Genomic DNA, 12,640 nt, shown 5'->3' with positions numbered 1-12,640 from the left:
ATGCCATTGAAGCCCTTTACCTGTCCGTTGCCCGAAACAAGGTTTCTTCATGCAGGCCGCCTTGTTTACAAGTTTAAAATCCGGTGCGGCAGCTTCACCAGGTCAGCATGTGGCAGCTGCAAGGGCAAGCTGTGGTGTGACGATGGTGTGCAGCAGTGAGTTCAGATGAGACCCTCAGCTCAGGTCTCGGGGGCTCCTCCTGCCTTTTTTTCACTGCTTGTCGAAGCGATCACTTTGGAGTCACTACTGTGCTTGCACAGGCTGGGCACTGGCCTGAGCGAGTCACTGGAGCTGTGAAAAGCACCCCAGTTTCACTGCCACATGTGGGTCGGGTGCTTGAGTGCTTGAGAGGCTATTTTGACAGACAGTGCTTTGAAGTTTGATGAGCTTTTAACTGTGAAGCTCTAGAGCCTTTGTGGTGGTTTAACCCCAATGGCAACTGAGCTCCACACACCGCTTGCTTGTGTGGGGGTTCAAAACCTCAAACCCAGAGGTTCCCGAGGCTTGACTGGAAAGATCTGCTCTCCCACCCATCGCAATGTCATGAGAAACCATCCTGGTGTGACAGCAGGTGTTTTTTTCCAAATGCTGGGTTGGGAATTCATCTGCCTGCTCAGTATTTTCTCTGTGCAGCGTGGATGCTGTTTTGTTGCTGTTGGAGCTTGCACAAGGAACGCAGCAGCAGTGCTTTCTGGCTGGGGTGGGACTCACTCTCTCTGTTTGTTTCACAGCGCTCCCGATCTTCACGGCACTGGAAGTGCTGCCAAAGAGTTAGAGGTAGGAGATGAAGCAGGTCCATGGGACCTTGGCTGAATGCTAAGCTGAGCAAATCTTTTGTTTGTTACGGGACTGAGGGTGTTTTGTCCAGCAGCTTTTTAAGGGAGAATCACGGGGAACTTCTGTGCAGGGTGAGAACCTGAGGTAAACGAAAAATGTCCCTGGCAGGCAGCGTGAGCATAGGTGAGGAATGTGTTTCTTTGAAACACTTGGAGGAAGCTACTGCTTGTCCAAAGGGGACAAATGCAAAGTCCTGTTTGTGCAGCTGGTGGCCCCCTGCTCCTCTCTCAGTGCTGCTCAGGGTGATTCTGCAGCAGCACTTTCCTGGGTTTGGCTCTCAGCACAGGCACAATGGCTGCTCTGAACATCTCGGGCTTGACACGCTGTCAGAGCCTCCTGTATTTTCAGGAGCTGTGGCAGTACCAGTGAGCTGGCTTGGCAGTGGCTACTTTCAAACCCAATTGCAGGTGCTTTCCTCGTAGCTGCAAAGCTGTGGGAAGCAGTGGTGTTCTTTTAATGATGCCGTTACTTTGTGACCAAGCCTGGTGACAACTGAGTGTTGTCACCTGCTGTTGTGATCTTTTTGCTGAGACAGAAGATGCCATTCCTGAGGAAACGAGGCCCATGTACTGGCTGCTTAACAATGCTCCTTACTGAGCTTTTAACCATGTTCAGAGTAATATCTGTTCTCTCTGGTAATCGAGTTATAAAGGTCATTGCAGAACTTGTGCTGATTTCAATTGACTTGGGAAATGACTGTGGTTTTACTTCTCTTTTTCACTTTTTAAACTATTGAGAGGTGTTGCTAGGAGAAGTTTCCCGTTTGCAAAGCAGGAGTTTGCTGGGGCTGAGTTGCAGTTCCTTTGTACCTGCATCAGGTCAATCCCCAGAAGAAGGGGAATATGCGTATTTTTGAACTGTGCATTTTGCTGGCAACAAGGAGCCTTCTGAAGTGTAAACCTTGTTCAATCTCAGAGCACAACTCCACTCTCCATAGCATGGCTTCTGTGCAAATTCAGGAGTAGGATGCTCATTCACTTCAGTTTCAATGAGTCTGTCAGGGCAGCGCACTCTGAGGCGGTGGGAGGGAGCGGGGTGAGGACGGGGAGCAGGAAAAGCCAGGCACCAAGAACCTGCTGTGCTGTGACTCAAGCAAACTGTAAAATACCTTTGAACTTTCCCCAAGCCTTGAGTCCATTCAGCAGGGAAATCGTGCCAGTGCTGTTAACATTCTGCCTTCCACTGTTGTTTTGGCCTCTCCAGGAAGCGATTCGAGTCGTCCTTGGGAATCTTGGCCAGTTGCACCCATTCTCAACAGAGCACTTCACTGTCTTTCCCTGTATCCTTTCCTACCCATCAAAGAAAAGGGTTGAGGACTGGTGCCTGCTGGGTGCTGCTTGATTCGATGTTCCTGTCTAGCGGGGTCCAGATCTGTCCCCAAGTTGCCCTCTTCTGTCAGAAGCTGGCAGAAATGTTGGTGCCGTGTGCTTGAGTCTTATCGTCGCCCCCAGATTGGAGTAAATGGGAGAGAGTCTCGAAGGTGAGATTCCGACACGAGAACGTCCCTCTTGTGCCTTACCCCTACGTTTGCACTCTGTATCTGGAACCCAAGTCCTTGCAGCAAGCCCTACCTCACGGTAAGTGGCTCTGGTTGTGTTTGGGTCATTTCTGGAAGCACCTGTCATCTCTGTCTTGCTTCTGCCCTTCCCTTCACCACCTGTGTCGTCTCTGAATCAGAGGGAGCAAAGCTGCGTGCAGAGGGAGCAGAGCAGTGTGGTCTCTCTTGTCCTGCCTTGCTTCTTCACATGCAGCATTCACCGCCAGGAATCGTGCTTGCAGAAGAGCTGCATTTGCAGTTGTTCCCTTGCAGCATGTCACCTGCCAGCCCAGCACTGTTTCTGAGTAGTTTATCTTGTTCTCAGCAAGTGAGACGCAGTGTAGCAATGGACTTCTAGGTTGGATCTAGGGAGTGCGGTCTGCGTACTGACCCAGGGTTGTGTTACCTCTCTTCCAGGTAAAGAAGTAAACGAGGACGGCGATGAGCTGGTGAGTCTGTGGCTTTGCGGTGCTCTTTAAGCTGCCTTCTGGCCGCCTGGAGGAGCCGAATCTCTGTCGACGATGCTCTAGTCCTCCTGCTGGCGGGTGTCAGCCAGGCAGTGCAGGGTGGCACTGAATTCTCCCCTCGAGCTATCCCGGTGAAGAGAAATCTTCCTGGCCATTCCCTGGGCCTTTGAATGACATCCTGCCTCAGGACCCGTGGGCCCTGCTGGCTTCAGCTGTGGGTGTTTTCTACAAGTCTGAGCTGAGCTGTCCCGTGGTTCCTTCACTGGGAGAGTCTGTCTGAGGTCAGCACCACCGGCTGGTGGAGCTGTTTCCTCTGTGCTGTATGTGTTGTAAAGAACAAAGCGAAAGGATTTCTTTGGAAAGCTTTTGCTCCATGAGAGCTCAGGTTCGGTTTGTTCTCAGCACGGGGAAGTGCCTGAAGATGGAGTGGGTTAGTGCTGAGGATGTCCTGGGCAGATTCCCCAGAAGCAGTTGGCATGCCATTCCTGGTGATCCCCTTCCTAGGCCCCCCTCTAGGAACAGAGCAAATGGGATGTCTCAGAAGGCAGAATTGCTTGTTGAAAGCACCCTCCTCTATATGGCCTCTCCATGCTGATGTGCTGTTTGAGCAGGGCAGCTAATTTTTCCTGAAGGGTGTTTTGGTTCCTGTTTTGTAGACATGAGCGGTTTTGTGAAATCTGAATGCCTCTGACCAGTCTGAGGTTTGTTCTCGACTAGAATGGTCCAGATCAAGTGTTGTCACTCCCAGGTTTGCAGTGGTTTGAAGACCAAGAGAAAGAATGAAGTGTTGGAAAGTACTGCAGTGCATGAGGTGGTGAAGAGAAGAGTGGAAGTGGCAGCAGAGACCTCACGCCCACAGCCGGGTGTGGACGGGTGAGTTGAGCACAGGAGAGTCGTGCAGGGCACGTGTTGATAGTTTTGATGGCTCTGGTACCTCCCTCACCTGTCATTCCTGGGTAGTCCTTTGCCCCATGTGTCTTCTCCCTTCTCTGCCCTGGGTGACAGAATCTGAGCAGCGTTGCCTGTCTTGGGAGAACAGTTATCATATGCTCCCTGATTCCTGTGCCATTCCCTAGAGGGCTTCCTGCCTCTCTCCTTGGGGTTAATGTTACCCATGGGGAAAGCCAGGGCTGGTTTTCCCCACAGGCTCCACTTCGTGCCCCTCTGCCCAGAGTTTCCTCTGGCATCGTCTTGTGCCATGGCTGAGTCTTGTCAGGCCTTTTGGTGGTTCTTTGCTGCCTGCCCTTCTCTCTGTGTCAGCTCCCTTGTAGGATTTGCAAGCTTTCCCACTGGCTGCTCATCCCCATGTTGTATAGCACTTTTTTTTCCCCCTCTCTTTGTTGCCTATGGGTTTGAGGAAAAAAGCAGAAAGCCAGGTGCTGGAAGGAGCACGGATTTTCATTCCTCAGAAGAGACTTTGAAGCCTGAGCACAAACATGGGTTCAGGGTGTCTGTCTTGCTGGCCAGGGCTACTAAAATCCCAATTTCTAACGGCCTGCTTGGTGTAGCCAGGTGCAAGATTGCTTCCTTTTTGTGACTTCCTATAAACTCAGTTCTTTCTTCTTGCACTTCTTAGATCCAGAGCTGAGTGTGTTCACCATATGAGTAAAGCAGAGCCTGGATTTGAAATGGTAAGCTACAGCATGTTCAGGAGGAGACTGCAACATCTGTTTAGTCCTAGGTCCTTAAAGTGGCAACTGTACAAATGCCATCAGGTCATGTTTTCTCCCTCCTCACCTGCCTCATGCTATTTGTGGCTGCTGCTCATCCAGCTCAGCCAAGGGATGAGCTCTTGCTGCTTCTGGCACTTCTCTCTGTTCTGCCTTCTCTGTGACTGTTTCCCAGGACTGTGTCTTAGCAGGGCTGATGCCTGGGCACCTGTCTTGTCCCGCAGATGGCATTTCCCAGAGCGCCTCAGCTGCTGTGCTTTTACATCTCTGCTGGTGCTACAGCTGCTGCTGTTCTTTCACTGTCTGACAGGTTAAATCTGCTCAGTGAGTGACAGCTTTGTGTTAGGCCTGCAGATGTCCTGAGGAGGGAGGGGGAGAAATAGATGGGTGACAAACATCCTTGTGGGGGCAGCGAGAAACAAATCAACTCGCAGAGCAGGAGAGCAGGGCTTGCCTCACAATTCCTTAAGCAAGCAAGCAAACACACCCAAATGTGCTGTGCAGGAGCACTGTACGTTGTGTGATGGGTTTGGGGTTCCTTTTCCCACCTTGGCTGAGTGGAGAGATCCAGGAAGATCGTTGGGAAAAGAGGGAAAAATATGAGCTTTGGAAGAAGGGGCAGGTGTCTTGGGCCGACTATAGGAATTCAGTGAGATCATGTAGGGAGAAAGTCAGAAGGGCTAAAGCTGAACTGGAACTCAGACTGGCCAGTTCTGTAAAAGAGAATAAAACAGCCTTCAATAGGTACATTAACAGTAAGAGGAGGGGCAAGGAGAATCTCCAGCCCTTATTGCATGCAGAGGGAACATTAGTGATAAGAGATGAGGACAAGGCTGAGGTCCTTAATTCCTTCTTTACCTCAGTCTTTAATAGTAAAGATGGGTATTCCCTGAGTGCTCATCCTCAGGAACTGGCTGACAGGGAGGGGAAGAATAACAAAATTCCCATGGTTAAGGAGGAAATGATTAGTGACCTACTTGGCCAGTTAGACACTAACAAGTCAATGGGGCCTGATGGGATCCACCTGAGGGTACTGAGAGAGCTGGCAGATGTGCTTGCCAAACCCCTTTCCATCATCTCCCAGCAATCCTGGCAGACTGGGGAAGTTCTACTTGACTGGAGACTGGCAGATGTTACGCCCACATGTAAGAAGGGCCGGAAGGAGGATCTGGGGAACTCCAGGCCTGTCAGTCTGACTTCAGTCCTGGGGAAGATCATGGAGAGGGTCATCTTGGGAGCTGTCATGCAGCACATGAGTGATGGCCAGGGGATCAGGCCTAGACAACATGGGGTTACAAAAGGTAGATCCTGTCAAACTAACCTGATCACCTTCTATGACAAGGTGACCCGCTTAATGGACAAGGGGAAGGCTGTGGATGTGTCTGCCTGGACTTCAGGAAAGCCTTTGACAGGGTTTCTCACAGCATTCTGACTGAGAAACTGGCTGCCACTGGCCTGGACAGGTGGATCCTCAGCTGGGTTAAAAACTGGCTGGATGGCTGGGCCCAAAGGGTGATGGTGAATGGAACCAAATCCAGCTGGAGGCCGGTCACGAGTGGCACCCCCAGGGCTCAGTCCTGGGTCCAGTTCTGTTCAGCATCTTTATCAATGACCTGGATGAAGGGATTGAATGCTCCCTCAGTCAGTTTGCAGATGACACTAAACTAGGAGGAAGCGTTGATCTGCCTGAGGGTAGGGAGGCTCTTCAGAGGGATCTGAACAGACTGGACCGATGGGCTGAGACCAACGGGATGAAATTTAACAAGGCCAAGTGCAGAGCTGCACATGGGACAGAACAACCCCCTGCAGCGCTAGAGGCTGGGGGAGACTGGCTGGAGAGCTGTCAGGCAGAGAAGGACCTGGGGGTGTTGGGTGACTGCAGGCTGAATATGAGTCAGCAGTGCACCCAGGTGGCCAGGAAAGCCAATGGCATCCTGGCTTGTGTCAGAAATAGTGTGGCCAGTAGGTCTGTGGAGGGGATTGTGCCCCTGTACTGGGCACTGGTGAGGCTGCACCTCGAGTGCTGGGTCCAGTTCTGGGCTCCTCACCATCAGAAGGACATTGAGGTCCTGGAGTGAGTCCAGAGAAGGGCAACCAGGCTGGGGAAGGGGCTGGAGGGCAAATCCTATGATGAGTGGCTGAAGGAGCTGGGGGTGTTGAGCCTGGAGAAGAGGAAGCTGAGGGGAGACCTTAACACCACCTACAACTACCTGAAGGGAGATTGTAGAGAGGTGGGCGATGGTCTCTTCAGCAAGGTGACAGAAGATAGAACAAGGGGCAATGGGCTCAAGCTGTGTCAGGGCAGATTGGACATTAGAAAAAAAATTTTTACTGAAAGAGTTGTCAGGGCTGGAACAGGCTGCCCAGGGAGGGGCTGAGTCACCTTCCCTGGATGTGTTCAAAAAAAGGGTAGATGAGGTACTTAAGGATCTGGTTTATCTTAGGATGGGAATGGTTGGACTTGATGATCTTAAAGGTCTTTTCCAACCTTGTGATTCTGTGATTCCTTTCAGAACTGCCCTGAAGAACAGGAGTGTGAGTCGAGTCCAGCATCCCTTTCCAAGGGCTGTAACCAAGGGAGTTCCTGTAAGTGAGGAGCTCCTGGATTGTTCCCTTCCAACCAGCCGCATGGGTTGCAAAGCTGCAAGGAGCACATGGGGGTTGGTTTTCCTTTAAAAACCATGTGTGGTATTTTCCCAGCTGTGAGATTAGGAACTGGACTCACCATAAAGCAGTAGGTGACTGATGGCTTTGGCTGAGAGTCTCTTCCCACATAAGGAGCTCTCAGCAACAGAGCTGGGTTGGGCAGCTCTTTTGGAGCTGGGCTGTGGGACAGGAGCCTCCCTCCAAATAAGTCAACAGTGTGATGGCTTTGAAACCTCCCTGGCGTCACGTCAGCCAGAGTGTGGGCCCGGCTCTGAGCTTCGGGGTCAGCCATGGGGTTTGCTGGGAGTGTGGAGAGCACGAGCCTGTGATTTGTCCTTGCTGCTGTTCCTGACAGGGGAGCCTGTGGAGTCTGACCCTGAAGAGAGAACAGCAGCCAGTGGGGCTGAGAATGCGATGCGGCTGCTGCAGCGAAGGGACCGAGTGGTAGCCGAAGGACGGGTGGAGTCTGAAGGAAGAGGTCTCTCCACGCTCTGGAGAAGGTACTAATGCTGCAGCTCTGAGCAGGTGCTGTCCTGGCCACCTCCCAGCTGGTGTTGGAGCTTGTGCCTGCTGCTGGCAGCTTGGGGGGCTGGGGCTTGTCTTGAGGGATGGACACCTCTGCTGTGGTTAGAGCAGTTTTCTGAGGCCAGGGAACACGTGGGGATGTCCTTTGCTCAGGCAGTAAGGAGCAACATTCCCAAGAAACATCGGTCTTATGATCTGCCTGCAAGAAAAAAGCTGCTCAGGGGAGGAGGGTCGCTGCCCTCAGTCACAGCCCCCCCACAATGGGGCTTTGAGCAGCTGGGGAGTGCCACCTGCAGCCCGATTTCCTAAGGGCTGAGACAGTCCCCGTTCTACAAGGGCCTTCCTGGGACAGCCCTTCAGTCCTTTCCAGGTAAGCACAGGCTTCACTGGGTGGCTTCCCAAGGCTGTGTGGCCTCTGTCCCTGTGCCTGCCAAAGGCGCTTTCAACCAAAATTCTGGTGCCTGTGCAAAGAGCTGCTGAGCATTGCTGGCTGCAGGAGCACCCTGACACTGACAAAGCTGGATCCCACAAGAGTCATCTGGTCACCACACGACACCAGTTGGACATGGGCAACAGCTCTTTGTGGGATGGGTGGTTTGGTTTGGGAAGAAATGAAGCTCCTTGTTAGTGCTGCCCTCTTCTGTTCCTGGAACTGCTGAGCAGAGATCCTTGGGGCACAAGTCATTCTTCACGTTTCCTCTCCTCTGTCAGCCTTCCTCTTGTATGGCTTTGTGCTGGGCTTGTGCCTGTCTGGTGGGCAGCAGTTACCTGGTTATTGCAACTCTGGGAGGAGGGTTGGAAGGATAATGTGCTCTTCTTGTTTCCCCAGCATAATCCCTTTGCCACTGCAGCATCTTTTCTGTGGGAAGAACTGACCTGGCAGTGCTGATGGTTGCGGAAAGGTAACCTTGTGGGTTGAGTGTGGGGCAGTAGCCTTTCTTTTGTGATTCAGGTTTTCTTGTTGCTTGTCTCAGGGATTAAATACTTTAACGAAAGTTCTGCCTTGCTGCCATATTCCCATTACCAGGCTGCAGGTGGTGGGTTAGAATGGGTTAGAATGTCATCATCTTCTTTGGCAGCTCAAGTTCTTGGGAAAAGAGCAGCAGGCTTGAAGTCCTGGATCCTGGAGTGTCCTAAATTGGGCGTTTGGCATGTAAAACTCATTGTGTCAGCTTCTAATAAACAAAGTGTCACCTTGGAACTGGGCGTTACTCTTCTTTTTCCCATTAAAGCACTGGAGATTTTTCTTAAAACCATCAATTTATTCTATTTTTAATTTTTTCTGTATAACACCAATTTATTCTATAAACCGCCTTTTTTTTTTCTATGAAAATACCACTTTTGTTCTATAAAAGATGATTTTTTTCATACAAAATACCATTTTGATGCTGTAAAGCACCATGTTCCCAGCCTGAAACTTCCTGATGGGCTTCTACAGAAAGAGGGAGGAGTTGAAAATTAGAGAGAGGGAGCTAATCAGAGACAGACAGAGAGAGGTAAAACAGTGGTGAATGATGGCAGAGAAGGAGAGGTGAAAGATGGGGACTTGGAGATGGACAGAGTGGCAAGGAGAAAGAAAATAAGGTACAGGCATTGCAGCACAGAGGGAAGGACAAAGAAAGGAAGACAGGGAGCCAGACAAGGTGAGATGGGGAAAGAAAAAGGTAGCAATGGGCTAGAGGGCAGAGAGGAGACACTGTAGAAAATCCTGGACAGGGAACAAGACAGAGCGAGATTATGAAAGGGTAAAATAGCAATGGGACAGGGAGATGATTCAGAGAATCAACAGTTAAACCCTGTTAGTGCAATCTAGTGTAGATCAGCAAATGTCTAGGCCTGGAACAAAAGTCTAACCAAAACATGGAGGCAGCCTTGAGCTGTATCCACAATGTTTAAGATAACATAGAAGAGGCAACAGGAGGAGACAGCAACAAGATGGCAGGAGCTGCTGGTACATACCAAAGACAAAAGGAGATACATACCAATGATAAGCAGAGATGTGAAGCAATCACTCAAGGAGAAACCAGTTCAAACTGACCTTGTGTCTATAACTCAGCAATCTGGACCAAAGGTGCCTAATTACTCCCATGAAGACTAAAAGCCTTCCTTCAGAACACTCCCAAAGACCACCAGCAGCGTGTCTGCACCAGAGGGAGGAAACTTATGATAATGAATTCTTGGAACTGCTTTGAATAACCCAACCTTTTCTTGGAATTCTTATGTATATGCATGATTTTGTGTAATAAATATTCCACTGCTTGTTACACCAGTGTGCAAGTTAGGAGGCACTCGCCCCCTTGCACCCAGTGCTGCAATAAACATACCTGCTTTGTAACTCTGAGTTGTGAAGTTAATTCCTGTGAGTTAGAGCCAAGAATGCTAAGTGTGGAGCAGGGAATAGGCTCAGGAGAGACAGAGAAATTGACTTGCAATGAGGTGCTACAACCTCAAACAAGAGGCACACAGAACCAAAGCGAGAGAACAAAAACACCAATGGGCTGAAGGACCGAGGGAGGAATGAAATGAGTGGCTGAGGGCACCACAGAGAGAGGAATGGAGAAGAACAAGAAAATCCTTTTTGAGGCTCGAAATATTTGCCCGTGTCAAGTGTTGTTTCCAGGGGATCTCTCCAGAGACAGAAAGGCCAGAACCAACACAGCTGGAGCTAAAGCCACGCAGTCGTGGTGCCCAGGGGGCTTTCAGGGACTCTTAGGTTTAGCTGGGGAACATACAACCTCCGAGTTTTTATTTCTGTGGTATGTCGCTGGTAGAAAGGTCGCTGAGGGACTTTCGGTCGTACAGACACAGGGAAACAAACCCAACCGGCTTCATCTGGGCGGTAAAATGGCCACCGGGGCCCTTCCGAGCGCAGGGAGAGGAAACCTCTATTGCTTCCGGCGGGAAAATGGCCGCCGGAGGACTTCCTGGCACAGAGAGGGACGTGTCAGTGATGCTCGGCGGCGAAAGGGCCCCCGCAGGGCTCCCAGCCGCGGGGACAGCCTTTGGGCCACAGGAGGCTTTTTCAGTGGGGGCCGTTGCCCACCTGGTTACATTGGACGTTGTGTTTTAGCTCCAAGAGTGGTTGACATTGGTAATGTGCATACAAGGGCTTGGGGTTTTTCCAGTTGACAGTTCTTTTTGGTCCTGAAAGGGTTGTAATTTAGTAGTTTGGGGGTTCTGGTGGTTTTGGTTTTGAGTTTTTATGGGCTTTTTAATTTGCTGTAGTGTTATGGTTTTGGTGGTGTTAAAATTAAGTCTTCCCTAACTTGCATGCTTTGCATAACGGAGACCAGACCTCCATCAAACCCACTCTGTTGCTTCCCTTGCCAGCTAGAGAAGGGAGAAAAACAGAATGAGAGGCTTTTGGAGTCCAGGTGAAGGCAGGGAGAGAATGGTCCACAACTGGCATTACAGGTAGAGTCATTTTACAAACCCTCAAAATTCAACACAACAGCAAAACCAGCCCCCGCCCCCCTCACCATTGCACACACTCTGCCAAGCCCTGGCTACTGAAGCTCTTACCTCAGGTGTATCTGCCTGAACAGCTGTGCCAGCTCAACTGCTCCACCAGCCATAGAAAAGCCAGAGCATTGATGCTGAAGAAAGCCAACAGAAGTATAAGCTGCCCAGGTGGCTCATATACCCCAGGCCCCAACCACATCTCTTCCCACAGTCCCCTGGGAAAGGGAGGGGTGTGGGGGTGGACATGCTTAAAGACACCGGAGGAGGGGGCAGGGGGTTTCTGACTCTAGTTAACTTTAAGGGAGGTAAAGTATCCAATGGGAAAAGTGACTCTTGCTGAAAACAGTAACGCTGTTTCCTACTGTGACTGTATCTGTTATACTGGTGATACAACCTGGTATGTGAACAACTTTAACTTTTTGGGGGTGTAAATAGGAAAAGATAAGTGATGAATCATTTTCTGGGGCAAAAGTAGTTTTAAAACTGGGAAGCAAAGCCATTTTACAGAGCTAAAAACACAGGAATTGGCAGAGAAGCAGCAGAGCTTTGAGTTCATCTGTCTGTGATATTGACCTGTGCCCCAGACACTCTTACCACAGAGCAGTGCTTTTTTTACACCCTTATATGCTTTGATAGCTTTCTTGATTCCTTAATCCTGCTGCTGTGGTCATATTCCAACAAAGGAAACTGCAGTCTGTCTCCATAATTTTTTCTTAGCTCTTTCAATTTAGAATATACTATTTTCCTCAGTTTCCTATCCTATTTTGTACTATTAAGCTGTCACTGCAATCCACCCCAGAGTCAGCTGCATTATGCTGGTAGGCACAATGACTGTGTGTCACTTGGCAAGCAAGCTGAGCATCTTCAGGTGTCTTATTTTCTTATATTAATATGTTGGATTTGAGTTGCAGTGAAGCAAACTATGTATTAGTTCTGTATTGCTGTGTATGAAGGCTTACATACCTTGTAAAGTGAACTTATTTGCTTAGATTTATAACATTTTTGAGATATGTTTGGCCAGAGACAAGGCTGGTGTGCAGCACACACAGTTGTCACCCTTCCTTGGCCTCCTCCCATCCCAGATATATGCAGGCATCTGCATTTCCTAATTTTAAACCCAGAGTTGATTCATTTTGGTGGCATTGTTACCTTAAAGCTGTCTTGGGAGCGTTGGGATTCTCACAGAATAAATGGCATTAAAAACCTGTGATATATTCCCGTTGTTCTGAGTATTTCATTTCCTGATAGTGGGAAGTCTGAATTTGGGTGGCAAGTCTGCTCACACCCTACTTACTGCCTGCCCTTCCTTGGGCAACTGTGTAGCTCAGTTCATGCATCAAACTCAGATCATGGAGACTCTTATTTTCCAGAGGTATGAAGATTGAAAAGCTTGAAGTCTCTTGACTTCACTGGCACATATGCTTCATGGGTTTTCTTCTAGCTGCTGGGAACAGAGCCTCAGGCCGTGAGGGGTGATTTATTTCATATAACCTCTC

General features: G+C 49.8%; 1 protein-coding gene across 1 annotated transcript; it reads left to right on the top strand.

The window, feature by feature from the left end:
* On the top strand, positions 1-8,881 carry MAJIN (membrane anchored junction protein; the record flags this gene model as incomplete). Its single annotated transcript, XM_084274137.1, has 10 exons — positions 1-155; positions 732-777; positions 2,041-2,116; positions 2,289-2,414; positions 2,792-2,823; positions 3,590-3,714; positions 4,418-4,472; positions 7,513-7,657; positions 8,512-8,584; positions 8,762-8,881. 8 exons carry the CDS (start codon positions 1-3, stop codon positions 7,603-7,605), a joined length of 708 nt encoding a protein of 235 aa, XP_084130263.1. The 3' UTR covers positions 7,606-7,657; positions 8,512-8,584; positions 8,762-8,881.
* Positions 8,882-12,640: the final 3,759 nt, after the last annotated feature.

This window comes from Gallinula chloropus, assembly GCF_964237585.1.
Source record: "Gallinula chloropus genome assembly, chromosome: 22".
NCBI classification, from domain to species: domain Eukaryota; kingdom Metazoa; phylum Chordata; class Aves; order Gruiformes; family Rallidae; genus Gallinula; species Gallinula chloropus.
Note: the sequence above shows the minus strand (reverse complement) of the source record. Positions and strands in the feature narration are given on the sequence as shown.